This window comes from Pelmatolapia mariae, linkage group LG15 (genome assembly GCF_036321145.2).
Source record: "Pelmatolapia mariae isolate MD_Pm_ZW linkage group LG15, Pm_UMD_F_2, whole genome shotgun sequence".
NCBI classification, from domain to species: Eukaryota; Metazoa; Chordata; class Actinopteri; order Cichliformes; family Cichlidae; genus Pelmatolapia; species Pelmatolapia mariae.
The window spans coordinates 3,516,973-3,534,097 of record NC_086240.1 but is presented as its reverse complement, the minus strand read 5'-3'; the positions used below and the strand labels follow the sequence as shown (position 1 = coordinate 3,534,097).

General features: G+C 41.0%; 1 protein-coding gene across 1 annotated transcript; it reads left to right on the top strand.

Moving 5' to 3' along the window:
- Positions 1-1,403: 1,403 nt before the first annotated feature.
- Positions 1,404-13,641, top strand: LOC134642822 (hormonally up-regulated neu tumor-associated kinase homolog). Its single transcript, XM_063494798.1, has 11 exons — positions 1,404-1,661; positions 3,459-3,581; positions 3,780-3,949; positions 7,105-7,160; positions 7,275-7,413; positions 7,577-7,704; positions 10,620-10,755; positions 11,321-11,498; positions 11,616-11,699; positions 12,512-12,788; positions 12,878-13,641. The coding sequence occupies exons 1-11, from the start codon at positions 1,404-1,406 to the stop codon at positions 13,639-13,641; spliced, it is 2,313 nt and encodes a 770-aa protein (XP_063350868.1).
- Positions 13,642-17,125: the final 3,484 nt, after the last annotated feature.

The window sequence follows — 17,125 nt, the reverse complement described above, 5'->3', positions numbered from 1 at the left end:
TGTATGTATTATTGTAGGGTCTACCTTACAATATAAAGCACCTTCAGGTGACTGTTGTTGTGACTTGGTGCTGTATAAATAAAATTGAACTGAATTGAATTCACTAATGTATCAACTACTGTATGTGACAAGTATTTTGACACATGTTGCTGGATATTTTGGGGAACTAGGTTAGTTTGATTGTTGGCTTCAATTCAATTCAATTCAGCTTTATTTATATTGCACCAAATTACAACAGCAGTTGCCTCAAGGCGCTTTATATTGTAAGATAAAAGCCCTAAAACAATACAGAGAAAACACAGAAAACCCCAACAATCATTTGACCCCCTATGAGCAAGCACTTTGTCACAGTGGGAGGGAAAAACTTCCTTTTAATCAGAAGAAAACTCCAGCAGAACCAATCTCAGGCAGGGGCAGTCACCTTAATAAGATGACTGATTTTTCATGTCTTATATTATTTGATATTAACTTAGCTTTGATAAGCTTAGCAGAGCCTAGAGCCTAAAGACTGAGACCAAGAGAGAAAGCTAGCATAGCTCCGGCTAATCTACCTTGTAGCACATCTAAGGCTTTCTAAATTCTGGCTCTAGCTTTGTATTTAGCATGTAAACACACAAAGAGTGTCTTCTCATTTAACTTTTAGCATCAGAACAGTTTCTCCAGATCTTTACAACCCATGAAAAAACTTGTGGAAACAAATTAAAACAAATTCTGGATCATTAGCTGAATTTTCAGCTAATAATGAATCTTTAGGTTTCCAACACTTATGACTAATTTAAACACTTACAATCAATCCCCTGACCTTTTTGTACAGTTAACACAAATTTTTCTATGTGCCTGAAGTGAAACCAAAATGGACTGAAGTAGAAAAAGAGCAGATCAAGAGCGCTAACTAAGATCATTTTAAACGGTTACTGTGTAACTGTGAGTATCCGTGTGTACCTTGGTGCAGGAGGGGGGGTAATTTAGGTGTAGAATGTCTTCCTCATCACTGGAGCTGACCTAAGAACACAACGGTTAATCATCCACTATCGGGCAGGGACAGGCAGAGTGAGAGAACAAGAGAGGAGCCGGGTGAGCAGCTGAATGACACTTTGAGGCATTTGCACTTGTTAAAAGGCAAAATAAAGAAAGAAGAAAAGAGAAGTCGTACATCAGACAGTTGGAAGAAAAGGATATACTCACCCGAGAGTGGATAACAGAAATCTGCATTTGAAGACGCCTCTTGCTGATTAAGGATTTGAGTTTTACTTCAGTTTTGCCTGCTGCGATTAAACTCCAGCATTGTGTGTCTGTTTGTGTGCATTTGTGTGTTAGCATGTTCGTTCTGTAAGGACTGTCCTGTTTTTGGATTCGATTGTGAGCGCAAGGGGAGGCCACATGGGGCCCGGGCCTTGTCCGGGATGCCAGCTGCTGCGGTGAAGCCTGCTCTGGACATGGTTGCCGAGGGAGGGGGCGTAGGGGAGCGCGGGGTGTCCCAATGGGAAACCGCTGGGCTGGGTCGGCAGAGGCTGCCTCTGCCCTCCCTGAAGGTCCCCAGAGAGCTGCTGCGAAGCTTCCCCCACTCCAAACGGGTTGGATCCTACCTGGTGGGAAAAATGATCAACAAGGGCTCATTTGCCAAAGTGATGGAGGGGCTGCATATCAGCACAGGGGAAAAGGTCAGTGCTTTCTCTCCAATTTGACAATTAGAGAGCAGACATGAAGTGACATGTCACTGACTGGTGGGGTGGCACACTGGCAAAGAAAAAGATCACACACATACAAGATTATGATTACATGCTTACAACTAGTGCCTTGTAACTGATAATTATACACTCTTGGGTTTAAAGAACGTAGTAGTCTGTTATTATTCTTGTTATGTGCACAGAACTCAGTCAGATTCGTCCATAACTGCTTATTTCATGACTATGAGGGGTTTTACAAGACAACATTTGCTCAGCAGATTTAAGAGGTCTGAAATGCATCTGTTTCTGTGCAATATGTCTGTCGTTAGTTCCTTTAAAAAGTGCAGAATGATGTTAGAATCGGTGCTCTTTCAGATTAACAAAAAACATGAATTTGCATGTTTGTAAGTACTCTGTGTCTTCTACATCTATTTCTGGTCATATGGCAATCCATCTGCACTCACTGCGCAGGCCAGACTGTGCATGTGTTTCATTAATGTGTTTGTGTGTGGTTGTGTGTATCCATAAGTGTAACTTTCACCGGTCACCGAGTCGCTGACCCTGGCAATGCACCTGACCTGGTTGCCTTAGCAATGCCCAAACTCATCTGGGGGGTTGTTGTTCCTCTTAACCCAGTTTACCCTCTGCAGGTAGATACTGTGTTAAGGTGAAAACTGTAAACCTGCAAGCATCCACTGCTGGGGGCCTTTGGATTTCTCTGGAAATGTTTTGTTGACCTAAGCCATAAATTTTACATGTTTATGACACAGAAACTCGCGCATGCAGTAAGAAACAGATTTGGTAATAAAATGAGCCCTTTTGATCTTAACTGCTATTTAAACCAACGGTGCTATGTGTCCAAGATGACAAGATGCGTCATTTTTTAATAAATAAAACATTTACTTTGTTTGTCTTTGCAGACTATTTTGGTTGTTTAGTTTTCAAATTTTCTTTTTAGTTCACTTTCAAAAGTTTTTCTTTTTTATAAAAATAAAAAGTGCAGGATATTGTTTCACTTAGTTGTGGTTTTTTTATTTTTGGGGGAGGAGGGTATTATTTTATTTCATTTTAATTGAGGTTTTTATATTCAGTTTTAGTCCATTTTAAATGAAAATGTCCTTGTTTGCCAAGATTGTTATTCTGAGGAAAATTAGTTGTACCGAGCACAAATGCTGTTGTTATCAAATATTTAAATATTTTTTCTCATTTCCAACTCAGTGTTGTTGTTTCACCCTATTAAAGTAGTTTTATATGAGTCACAGTTTACAATAATCCTTATTAATCTTACACTGAGTCTACGTGTAGCTTTCCCTTCATTCTCCCTTTAGGCCAATTCTTTTCTGTTTGGCTGCTTCTTATACTGAACAGCAGGTGGGTGGAGCTGCAGTGCTCACAGCCAGTTCCTGAGATCACCATATTAAGGATATTCTCTCTCTGGCATCATACTAAGTAGCAAAAATCTAAAATCGAGTGTTCAGAGCAGTCCGTATCCTGAGCTTTTGAAGGGTTCATGACTATAGGCTGTTGGCTCAAACCTCTGGATGAGTGGAGAAAATGCAGAAACAAAAAGTGACAGAAGTACGCACCCTACTTCCTTAAAATAAGCCTCTGACATTTCAACTTAAGTGTGTTACATGTTGGTCATAATAAATATCAGGTTTTCTTACAGTCACCTGTGAACATTTTAATCTATTTTCTATATAAAGCAAAGTGTCTTTATGTAAATTTCTGTTGATTTCTGGCAAAAACAACAAAACAAACAAATGTGCATGTGTGCATGTCTGTTTTCAGGTAGCCATTAAGGTGATAGACAAAAAAAAAGCACGACAGGACTCCTATGTACAGAAGAACATGAAGAGGGAGCCTCGCATTCATCAGATGGTGCGACACCCTCATATTGTAGTTCTGCTGGAGGTAAAGACATGAAAATAAAAAATCACAACAACAAGTACATATTCACCCATCAACCATTAACATGCACAGCATCAGAAATAAACATACATGAATCCAGAGACATATTTCTGTCTCAGTGGTAGATGTTGATTGCTGACAGTAATTGAAAGGTTATTTTATATCTGCTGTGAACCACATATGAATAATCCTGTGCATCAGACTCTGGAGACTGAGAACAGTTACTACATGGTTATGGAGCTCTGTGCTGGAGGAGACCTGATGGACAGGATCTGTGAGAGGAAGAGGCTGGAGGAGCGGGAGGTGCGGCGCTACACCCGACAGATCCTCTCTGCTGTGGAACACCTGCACAAACACGGCATCGTGCACAGGTCACTACACACACACACACACACACACACACACACACACACACACACACACACACACACACACACACAGGAAGAGCATGTATGCCTTCGAGGCAGATGTCATCTACAGTTTTAGAAGGCTTCTGACTCTGCTCCATGTCTTTATCTAGTCTTCATAGTAAATAGGTGATAGATTTACTCCATTGCATTGTTCACAGTTCACTCATTTGCATAGAGAAAAGATCAAATGCTTTTTGAACAGTTGTCAAATTGTTATATTACTACAATCAGCTTTAAGTCTCTCACCAAGTGAAACAGATGTCAAACAATACAACAGATGTTATTTAGAGCTTCTAAACATGCTGCAAATGGTATCTGTTTATACTAAAATGCAACCGATGATGTAATGATGATGATACTAATGAAAATGATGATGATGATGAACAATGAATAGCTTAGCTGGTGATAAAATAATGAAAAATGTCCTTCTCTCACTCTGACTGTGAACACAGTAGGTCCAGGTCACCTGCTATATAAATATATATGCAAAACATGGAACAGGAACCTCCCTGTGATTAGGAAAATGATTGCCTGGTGATTGCACAAAATGTTTTCACATTCTACAACCAGCTACAAGCAGTTGCAACAACAAACTGGTTGCAACCAGTGTTGATTGCACAGCGACTGCACAGGAGGCAACCTGTCTCTAAAGAATTGTCTAACTTGGAGTGACTGCAGTCACTCTCAGACAGGTTGGCAGAGGTTTACAAATAATTGTTGCCTAATTTATAAATGCAGACAATTCCCAATATGTTCCCAATAACTTGTCTGCCTGTCTGCTCTTTGCATTAGGGAACTCAGCTCATCTGGTTGCCAGCTGGTTGTATTCTACTCTGTGCTCTACTCCCAATAAAAGCAAGGTTGCTGTACATGTACCTCATTTAGCATTTAAATCACAGTCTTGCAGCAACTGTGTATCTACTTGTGGAGGAAATTCTGAATTTCCCTTTCAGATAACTGAGTTTCTGGCTGGCATTTGAATTTCTGTGTAGATGGCAACAGGTTTGCAATGTTCACAGATTTATCACAGTTTAGTCACAGATTGGATGTAATCACTCAGTCACCTGATAGCAGACTGATGCTATCTTATGACCGTTTACTCAGTGTCTTGTCACACCGAAGCCACTTTAAAGATGGCAGCTGCCTGCAAGTGGTGTTAAACATTTGTTCATGAGGGAGAGCCAGTCAGTGGAAAGTTGGTTTTAAAGGAGATAAAATGGCCTGTCTCAGGTGGACAGTGAACAGATGGGGCTATATAAAGACCCATTATAAAATAAATATGGATTATTTTAAATTGTGAATCATGCAAAGCTACTCTAGTAGAGCCCGCCAATAAAATAAAGGGGGTGGAAATTACTGTAGTAAGTCCACTTTAACATTTTAACTCATACCGCGATCTTTTCCCTTACCTGGTTTTGTGCCCGACTCCAACTAAAAGCTCAGAATCATGGAAAGAAAAGAAAAGAAAGCTTTGGGGCAACCAGCTGTGAGGCCACAGTGACCCCCAAAACCTGATCAGATCACTTTTGAGCACATTTAGAATTTAGTGCCAAATTTGAATCTCAGATGGCCTTTGACATGTGATCTACTACAGCATGTTTGATTGGTAAGTAGAAAATTCTACCAATCGAAAATTACTAAGAAAATTATTCTTGTTGAGCTGATTGGTCAAAGATATTTATTTTTAAAAAGGTGGAAAAAAAAGAGAGAGAATTAAAAAACGGATCAAAACAAAAAGTTGTTTATATGGCTCAAAGCTTTATGATTCATACACACATCTTGAAAAAGCATGCATATACACACAGAAAGAAGTTTGCAGGACATTAACAGCCTACAGAGGAGGAAGTGCTGGGCACAGCACAGTGTGGGAGATGAGAGTTTTATTTTAGTGGTATTTAAGTACGTGTAGGTGTTAGAGACTCAATAGTCTCTCACACACACACTTGCAAAACAGCCGCACACATTATGCACAGCACTGCGCTTTGGTTTAAGACCTTGGCTCCTCTGAAGGTGGGAATGTGATTACCAGGCAATGACCTCATCATCCTGCGCCGGCGCCATGATTCACACATCATCACAACATCATGGACTTCCTCTCTAATGAAGTCCCTCAACGACGTCGCTCTCAACCCTTCAATGGCACCTCTTTCTGTCGCACACACCCACGCGCTCACCTACACGCACTCACTCGCTCACTCTCTCGCGCGCACACACACACACACACTGCACCACAATGCCACACAGAGATGATTAAACTGGAAATAAATGGAAATTTTGCACTTAAACGCACCTCCTGCCACCCACGTTCAATAGGTTCACCGCATACATTTTCTCCTTTATGACAATGTCTGCTCTCGCTCTCTCTTGCTCTTTTTTCTCTCTTTCTTCCTCTGCCTCTCTTTGAACTTGTCTCGGGTTGTGTGAGCAGGGTTTTCTGGATTTTTGGTTAGATGAAGGCAGATGAAAGGAGCATGGCGGATTCCCAGGCTGTAGTTTATAGGGGCTCTCTCGCTCCTGACCGCAGATTTTCATTTAGCTTGGTAGTTTTAGTGCATTCAGTGTGGTTGGTGGTGAGGCTGGGGTACTTTCAGGGGAACGAAGCAACTTTTTCAGGTGAACAGAGATATGGTATTTTGGTAAAGAATAAGAGATAAGTCAGAAAAAGGTGACATGAATTGATTTGAAAATCGAGTGCAGCTTTTTAAGTTTGGGCAATTAGCTTCTTTTCTAAAACATACTCATCCTCCAAATCACCAGAGGAGATTATTCTGACAAAAACTCTCTTTTTGAGGATTTTTTCCAAAAGCTTGAGCTCTACCCAAACCCAAATTTAGCGTTTGGGTTATTCCTTTTGCTTCTGTGGGTCCAGTCTGATCCCATCTCAACTGGTCATCTATAAATACACAGAAAAAGCTTAGTGTTGGAGTTCTGAGCAACCACCACAATGTCTGTCAAGTAAATTGCCCCAGAACACTCATCAGCACTGTGTGGAGAAAAATAACTAGAAATTCCCGTAGGATTAACGACAGAGCCTTATAAAAATGCTACTATGAACCACATTCTTCCTTTGAGACCAAACCGATTTGTCTCTTATTTTCCTTCTCCCCTGTTTTTAGAGATTTAAAGATCGAAAACTTCCTTCTGGATGAACACAACAATATAAAGATTGTGGGTATGTTGTAGTTTCGTCACTAACATACTGATTTCAATTATTTATGCTAAACTATTTTAGCTGTCTAAAATTTCTGAAAAGAACTTTGCTGTAAGATGATGATTTCTCCCACAGACTTTGGCCTGAGTAACACCCTCAAGACTGACTCTTTATCTCTGGAGCTCCTCAGCACCCAGTGCGGAAGTCCAGCCTACGCCGCCCCGGAGCTCCTCGCTCACAGGAAGTATGGACCCAAAGTGGATGTGTGGTCTGTGTAAGTGAGAAAGTCTCAGTGTGTCTGTCAGAGAAACTCTCTGCTTGGATATTGAACACATTTTTCTATAGTGTTGTAACAGATTATGTAATGATTTTCTCAGTATTTTTCATGTAAATGTGTTGACCACCTCCTCACATTTTCCCGTTGTGTGTATCTACAGAGGCGTGAGCATGTTTGCAATGCTGACAGGAACTCTGCCCTTCACTGTTGAGCCGTTCAACATCAAACAGCTGCACCAGAAGATGGTCAACGGGGAGATCAGCAGCATCCCCAGTGACATCAGCAAAGGTACCTATCAGAGTGACCGAAACAAAGCTTCTATCATTACCGTATTTAACTCCAATTCCAAACAGAATGCAATCATTTGAAAATCTCATAAACCAAAACTTTATTCACAATAGGACAGAAAAAAATGGGACGAGGTTATGTTTACCGCTGGTTAGCACCCCCTCGTCTTTTAACTACATAAATGTCTGGGAACTGAGGAGAGCTGCTGTTGGACTTTAAGGAGAAGAAAGTTGCCTCATTCATGACTGAAATAGGATTGTTGCCTCTGAGCAGTCCTGGGTCTTCTTTGCCATATTTTAGATTTCATAATGTGCTAAATATTTTCACTTGGATTACAGACAGGTCAGTTCAGTGCCTGGGCTCTTTTACTACAAAGCCATGTTGTTGGCATAGATGCAGTATGTGGTTTAGTGTTGTCTGGCTGAAATATGCAAGGTTTTTTTTTCATGAAAACAATGTCATCTGGATGCTCTTACACCTGTGTATATATCTTTCAGCATTGATCATGCCCAATCCCACAGGCATTGATTGACATCCATATTATCAGAGATCCAGGGTTTTCAACTGAGTGCTGATAACAAGCTAGATGACTCTTTACTCATTGCGCTAAGGTGTGCGCTGTCCATGATTTCCAAAAAAGAATTTCAAGTTTCAACAGGTTTCCACTTTGTCTTTGTCCATTCTAAATCTTTGCATGATAGAGATTTTACCTGCATTTGTGGATGGCATGGTGAACTGTGTTAACAAACTTGATTTCCGGAAGCGTTGATGAGCCCATGCATTGATGTCCAAGATAGAATTGTGCTCATCTTTAATGCAGTGCCATCCAGATCGCAGCCATCCAGGACTAATTTTCAGACTTGTCCCTTGCGCACAGAGATTCCTCCAGATTTGCTGAATCTTTTGATGATGACATTTACTGCGAATGATGAGGCATTCAAAATCTTCACAGTTTCATGTGAAATTGTTTTGAAACTGTTTCCCAATTTGCAGACACAGTTTTTTGCAGATTGGTGAACCTCTGCCCATGATTATTGGGCTTATACTATTAAAAAGCCACTGGGTTAAGTGTATCTCTGAAGTTGAGTCTTGGTGAATTAAGCGAACGAGAATAAGTGAGTAGACTTAGACATACCAAAAAAATGCCAGATTATATTATGAGCTGATGTAGCTGAAAGTGTTTATTCATTCTGAAACCAATATAAAAACAAGTCTACATGATGATACTTATTAAACCTTTATGGAAGTCGTGTTTTTGCCTTTAGACATGTCGTAGCATAATAAATCGGAGGAAAGAAACGTTTTACAAACTTCTTACCTCTACCACTTGTCCTCTGCCAAGTCCACAGCAGCCTCAGTGTCCTGTTTCTCTCTACTTTATTTTGGTCTCTCTCTTACACATAGTCCCATCATTACGCTCAGTCATGGCGCCATGTCACCGCAAACAAACATAGCTCCTGTTACTGTGGGGAAAACCAGCACAGCTCCGAAGCTCTGAAACTGTGACAAGATCAGATTAGTGGCTGTACCGCTGCCATGGGCGGGCATCTGAGACATTCACATTAACTTTTAGACTTTATTCTGCCTCCTAATGGGGCTGTGTGCTTCTAGAGTTTTTAAATTATGCATGGCTTTTACCGATTCTTTTTCTCTTCAGCCATGGTAATTCATGAACTTCATGATTTCGTGAAGACTGGCCCGTTTCTTAGCTTACATGCTTGTCTCGCTTGTTTCTGTGACATCCTTTAAATGATATATCTTTGCTTTCTAGGATTTTCTTTCTAGGCTTCTCTACTTTCATCTTAAGCATATATATTTTTCTCTTTCATCTGTGCCAGTTTGCCAGTTTATGTGTTTGTTGTCTGGAGGAATGACGGTTCCACAGGTTCACTGATTAAAATTCATCAATCGTGTGTCTTCCTTTGATCTGTTACAAACAAATTGAGTTGTCCCTGGCTGAGACAGGCGCTCTGGCTCTGACACAAAAGCGAACTGATAGCAGTAAAGTGAACAGAGCAGTCTTGGCTGATGTGTCTTTGAATGTGGCAGCCATCCCGCTTGAACCCATCTGCTCTTTTACACTGTGAAACGTATCTGGAATCCCCATCTGGACTCAAACTATCATCCATGCTTGGCTGCCACAGAACAGCTCTATGTCACAGGCTGACAGGCTGAATTGGTTCTCCTGAAGGGAAACCCTGCCTCTCTCCTCGCTGTCTGATACAGTTTCACAAGTCACAAAGAGCGAGCAAATTAAGTCGTCAGTACTCTAAGTATGTATCACTTATAAGGTTGCAACAGCAGTGGAAAAGATGGTTCTCAGCCCTGGGCTCATCTGTGATGAGATGTTTATCAAACAGTAACCACAATCCTGCCTGTGATTAACGACCAGCTGATGCACACTGGCTACACAGGACCTCTCATTTCTATGTCTAATGCTGCTCTTTTCTCTTGACCACAAAGCAGAAAAAAGGACATTTTAACAGTTATCACCTCCTTCATGAGAATCTACCCATGACCTTCCTTTAACAGCTCTTTTAGTTCAGTTCATTGATCCACTAAATGTAACCTTGACTTGAATGGAATCACGTGGCAGACCTGCTGTCATATCTTGAACGATTGATCTACTGAACGTTTTCAGAGTAAGGAGAGTGGATATACTGGACAAATCTATCTATCTATCTATCTATCTATCTATCTATCTATCTATCTATCTATCTATCTATCTATCTATCTGTCTATCTGTCTGTCTGTCTGTCTGTCTGTCTGTCTGTCTGTCTGTCTGTCTGTCTAATGCATTAATGGGAAGTTAGAAAATGCTTGTAAATTTCTTCGGCTTTTTAAAAACGGGCAATAAGAATTTAAACTCAACCAAATATAGGAATCGCCTGTTTTAAAAAGATTCATCTTTGCAGGTGCTGTGTCATTTGTGTTGTCTCTCCTGGAGCCCGACCCAGCAAAGAGACCTAGTGTTAGAGCTGCCATGGAGGAGAGATGGATAAATGAGGGCTATTCCAAAAAAGCTCTGCACACTCTCTCTCATAAAAACAGGTACAAACACACCTTAACGCATATGGTGCACATCCAATTCATCAGTATACACAAATGACAATGGTAATGTGTTTGCAAAAAGTGGCACCCTTCTTGTAACGATTGAAATGATTTATACCATTATTATATTGTAACATAAGAATGTGCATCTGTTCCATGAGAGAAAAGGAGGACACAAAGCCTCTCCTCAGGGAAAGTTCTGCAGCAAACATTACAGTGTGGGTAAAAGAACCAAGAGGGAAATCACTGCGTGTCTGAGAACAAAATGAACATTTTTGTGGTCTGCAGTGTAACAGCTTTGTGTATTATAGCACAACTAAAAAGCTTTTATCACTTTACGCAGAATGGAAATGCAATCATGTATGGCTCCTGCTGGAAATAATGCGTTTTCCGAAATCCGCAGGAATGATGCCACAGTCTGTGAGCAAGAGCCGTTGCAGCCCTGCTCCAAAAATCCTTCAGCTCCAAGTCTTTCTTTGCCACACAGGCCTGTTAGATCCACTTCTTCTTCCTCCTTCTACTTCTCATTTGTGAGCCTTTTCCAAAGCTTTCTCTTGTTTTCCAGGTTGTCTCCAGAGGATCTCAACTCGACCGTGCTAGAATACATGACAGAGACACTGGGATATTCCCTCTCTGAAATCATACACACGGTCACAACCAACCGACCCTCGGCCCTCACGGCCTCCTATCACCTGCTGCTCAGCCGGCTCAGCAGGAGTCAGAAAGGAGCCAAAGCCAGCAAGGTATTCCCGTTATAACACACAGATATACACACAAAGGCCTGAAAATATGAAATACAAAAAACCATCAGTACAAGTGATATATTCATGGTTTGGCATCAACAATGATTAATTTGTCAGAAGCTAGAGAATAACGACTGGAGTCTTCCCAGCAAGAATACATGGAAAGAGAGGAATAACAGTGAATCACAGACTCCACAACAGGTAATCCTGAGGTCACTGTAATATTCTGTTATCAGAGGATGGCACGCCCATCTCACTACTATTATTACTCTCCCTGACATATTGGTTGCAATCAACATTCAGATAAAGTTTTGATCCATTTTAAGTGATAAACTGAATTTGGGCCACTCATGTGGGCTTACAGTACATAATAAAGGAACATATAAGTCAAAAACAGCCCACACAGAAAAACTGACCATGCATCTCATTCATTTGATTCACATAGACTGTATATAACACGGACATTACCAGCTGGTTTGTGGACCCGTACTAAAGTCTAGAATTAGCATTAGAGGATCACATGCTAACATATCTGCTAACACCAACAAGCTTGTTTAACAAGCTGCTTCTGTAAACCACACAGACACAAACAGCTGCTAATTATTGCTACTTAAAACACAAAATGCAGCCTTTCTCTCACCATCTCTTTTGTACAGACCTCTTCAATGATTGGCTCTACACGGACACAGCAAGTCGTATTATATATCCGTTGCATAATTGCACTAAAAACTCCAGAAAGGCACAAACGACACACGCGTACAATCAAAATCAAAAATCAAAAACTGCAGAGTTGAAACTGGGCAGAAAGATAGAGGCAGCAGCCACCTGTCAATCAAAGTAGCCATGTCCTAAATAATGCAATGCTTTTTGCATTGGCTTTAATTTTTTTTAGCTTTTAGGCAACATTGTGGTACAAACTAGTGTCAGGTAATGTGTTTTAGTATCATACATGTGTTGTTGGTTTTATATTCCTCTTTCATCATCCTGACAACCAATCACTGATCAACCTTCAGAATGAACCAACCAATGAAAAAAGCTTGAAGCAGCTGAGCAAGCCTCTGAGGAACCAACAGGCAAGTGAATTTAAGAGCAGCAGAAAGAGGACTGAGAACCTGCACAGAGAGGGTGACGAGAATCGGTCACCTTCTCCTTCTCTACCCCAGCTTCCTCACTCTGCCTCTCCGTCCTTACCCCCTCGTCTTCCCTCTCCTTCCCCTGCACCTTTGTCTGCAGAGGAGAGGGCTACTGATGAGGAGACCTTAGATGCCAGAGAGACACTGTTTGCAGAAGGTGAGGAGGGCATTAAATACAAATCCTGCATGCAGTGACAATATAATACAATGTCAACTATACTATACTTTTATGTTGTTGTATTCTAGTAACTGTTTTTGGAGACAGGGAACTCGTCCACCTTTCTCCTCCTAAAAACTCCACATCTCAACTCTGTGACTCCGCCCCTTGCCAAGTTCCCTTACCTGCGGAGCCAATCAGAGACAGCAGCACGTCAAGACCAGTCCGAAATACGCACCTGCTCAGGACTACTCAGTCAGATGGTGCTGCGGACCCCGGGTCAGACTGCTTCAAAGGCACCCGGCGCCCGGAAGATTCTCATCACCTGAGCATCAATGAGCGACTGGAGAAGCTGCAGACGTTTTATTCATCCGAGAAGAACGGCACGTCTCCCAGGACGCTCCTGGACACTGACACGCGCACCACACACTCCTCAGACAGAGGCCACTTGGGTTCTGTTGAGGCGTCACAGACATCGCCCTCTTCCCCCCTCCCACTCCTTAACAACGTGGCGCTTAAAGATGGGCGGGGAAGGAAGATGACATGGGCAGGGCTGACCCGACCCGGGCCCCCGAGACTCCTCGTGAATGGGTCTAAACCTCCTGCTTTCCCCTCACAAAGACAACATACTCTGGTCTTCAAGAACCTCAGGCAGGAGAGGGGAAGGAGGAAAGAGCTGTCTGCAGCACGAGGAGAGAGAGTAGCAGGAGGGATAAATGGAGCCAAGAGGAACTCAGTTCAGTTGCGCTCGTCTCTCCAGCGTCGCGTGGCAGACCTGAACCTTCCACTGCTTTCTGCAGGCCTGCAGGGGAAACCTGACAGGAAGAGTCAGCTACACAGCATGGACTACTGACACAAAGATGACAGGATTTGATAGTATTTCAGGGACAGTAACTAAAGAAGTATTCAGTAAATACGGGTGTCAACAGAAATAATAGCGAGCAACAAGTATTTGGAACAGATTTAAATGGCAGCTACAGAAAAGTACAATCCTAAAGATATTACTTTCTCACTCTGCTGTTCTCTTCATGCCTTTTCTCACCAGCAGGGTCAGTGCTGCAGTGCCAAAACTTTCAACTCTTAACAATAAGCTAGTCGTACAACTCCAGTGTCCATCAACAAGACTTTGGCCGAGCACCTATCAAGCATGTTGTTCTTGAATTTCGACGTGCTGATCTCCACTGATACAAAGTCAAAGGCAGAATTCAAAATGATGATTTTTTGCTTTGTTTGTATTCACTCTTCTGAAATAGATTTTTGTACTGACAGTGAAAGTAAAAGCAATCCTTGATACTGGTTAATGTTTTTTATGTGCTTTCTTTTTCAAAGTTATTGTTGCCATAAGAAAAGAAAAAAAAAACAGTTACACAAAGAATACAAATATTTTTATTTATTTATTTTGTGGTATGTGTCAGATGTACACTAAACAACTATCATGGTTAAAAGAAGTGATAATATGAAAACACGATGATCATAACAAGAAATATATTATAAATCTAATTTAGGAAATAATCTATCCCTCAAATTCATCTTTAACTCTTCTTACTCCATCTTCGTCCGATTCTCCGGGCCCAGGTTGTGCTTTTTTTTTTGACCAATGTCTCACTTGGTGAGAGGAATAAAAAAATGTTTGTGAGCACAAACAAATATCAGTTTGTGACTATTTGATTGACGAATATCTTGCCAATCAAATAGTCAAGGTTGACAAGGGTAGTAGAAAAAAGCATAGGGGTAATACATTGTATATGCAAGTATATGTCTATTATTTTAATAAATTGCTAGTTGGTTTCGTAGGCGACATTATAACATCATAACACATTATGCAAGTTTTGCGGTCATAAATTAGACGTTATTGCCATGAAATTAAATGCTATTATAAGGTGCTGTAAGTGCATAAAAACTACACATTTTAGTGTATTATGATATTATCATGTTGCAGCATGATGACATCATAATATCTGATCTAGATAAGAACCTTCAGGGGCCTACTGACGCAAAGATGAGAAGACTTGGAAGTGCACCTGTGTGCCACTTTTGGTTGTTCAACTCCTGTATAGTAGGAGTTCACAGACAAACAGAAAGTTTCTGTATTATGGTAAAATTATAGGCACTAAGCACCCATATGATTTACGCCCTGACTAGTATCGGGCTGACAGATGCTAAAGGTTACTGTGCTTTAAAATCATAAAATTTAAGCTCTTACATGACACAAAGTGAGATGGCATTAGCTGTTGTTCTGAATGCACCTTCATATACAGAGGTATCATTAGGGCTGGGTGTCGTCACTGATTTCTAGAATCAATTAGACTCTGATTCACAAGGTCCTGATTTGATCCACGAGTCGATTCGATTCAATTTGAATCGGAGAAATTTTGCCTCAGACAGTCAGAAACATTATAATTCTGATCATTTATCAGTACATATCCATATTTTTATATCTATAAAAAGAAAGCTGACACTTGTGAGACTTTATCAGAGGTGTAAGCATCACAGCAGATGCCTGTGAAGGAGATGAAGGAGATTTTCCTGGCCTGGCTTTTCATAGCAGATAACCTTAAAAATATTCTGCAGTAGAACAAAAACGAAAGAAAACCATGAATCAACATATAAACATTACCTGATGCTGCTGAAGTGAAGCAGAGCAAAGTTAAAAAGGTTTGATTAGAAACACAGCTAAGCATTTTGCAATTTCGCAGCATTTTAAAAAGTTTAAATTTCTTTAGTATTGAACAGCAGACATGAGACTTTCTTCACGGAAGTCAGTTAAATTTAAGCAAGCAATAATGCAGAAAACAGAGATTTTTAGATGGGAAACTGTTCTTGAAGTACACTGAGGGGGGAGGGGAGGGGGTGCAGGAAGTGTGATTTTATCGTGGTGGAAGCAAAACACCAAAAGTCAGAGGGAATTCATGACAATGTGTATGTGAAGCGAAATCTGAAGCGCAGTTTGGATCGTCTTTGGCTGCTGGTTCAATCAATTTTGGTTGGAGAGTGATGAAACCTGCAGCTTCAGAATCTAGCACAAAAAAAGTCGTAAACACAAAGCACGGACCCGCCGACGCATCAGAATCAGTGAGCTGTCGGCCCTGACTGCGTGTCCGTGTACCTGCCGTCGGGTGAGAAAGCGTTGGGTCCGTGAGGTTTTAGTGAGGTTTAACCTGAGATTCTCATGTTTTGGGCAAAATAAATGTATATTTAAAAAGTCAGCAATGTTTTCCCCCCAAATCTCTGGCTTGTGCCACCTCCCCCCCAAGTCTAGGATCTGCGGATCATTAATATTCAGGACAAAGATGTAGAAGAATCTGGTTGCTGCTTGGTGGCTCTCAATAATTCAGGGACCGTCATCTGATACTTTTGTTTGCGAGTGTGTGTATTGGTGAGGTGGATGTTCTGTGTGTGCCCACTATGGACAGATTGAACCCACTGAGCTGGATACATTTCGAACTCCAGTTACCTCTCTGGCTACTTAACAGTGATATGAACCAGTAAGCTCTGATACTGTTATCAGACATGAGCACACATTCAAGCTGTACAATAGTAGAGTAACAGTAAAGGTGCCAAGTAAAGTAAGCCTATGTAAATAAAGGTGCATAACACTGAAAACAAAATATGTCATTTCAGTATAACTCTATACTGAAACTATATTAGCTCTTTGGATTAAATTAACATAAAAAAAGATCCATAAAGCTTGTTTTGGATGCTGGAAATGTTGGTGTGAGTAAACAAGCATCGGTAACCCTCACCCGTTTAGAAATGACTTCAGTCACACTGATTCTGAATAAACCATGCGCACAACAATTTGGATGAACGTGGTATGGAAATTCAATTAAAAATGCATGCTGCACCTACAGATGTATCCATAGCTACTGGAACGTTGCATTTGCATGCATGCCACAGTAAACGCCATGTGATGAGCATCATGCCATTAACAAAGGCGTTCAAAGGTGTTAGAGAACACAGAGTTCAAGATCTACTGGCTTCATGCAGGAAAAGTTAGACTTTCCACAACCAGTGGTATAAAAGGATCCATTTAGGTCAGAATGACATCCGAGGGTCAACGCGAAGCTCTGTGAGGTCTTTTTCCATTTGTTTGCGGCATTTCTGCACTAACTACACACACTTTCTGAAAGTGGAATGGGAAATAGTAAAAGATCAGGATTATACTCGCTTTATGGACAGCTGTAGTATAAGGTCTGTGTGACATTTACATCTGTTGGATACGGTGGCCCTGAGAGGCCAAACAGACTGCAACTTAATAAAACACCAGCAATAAGAAAAACGCTGCAAAAGCACAAAAAAAACAGAAAACAGAAATAGGAAAAAAACAGATTGCCAAA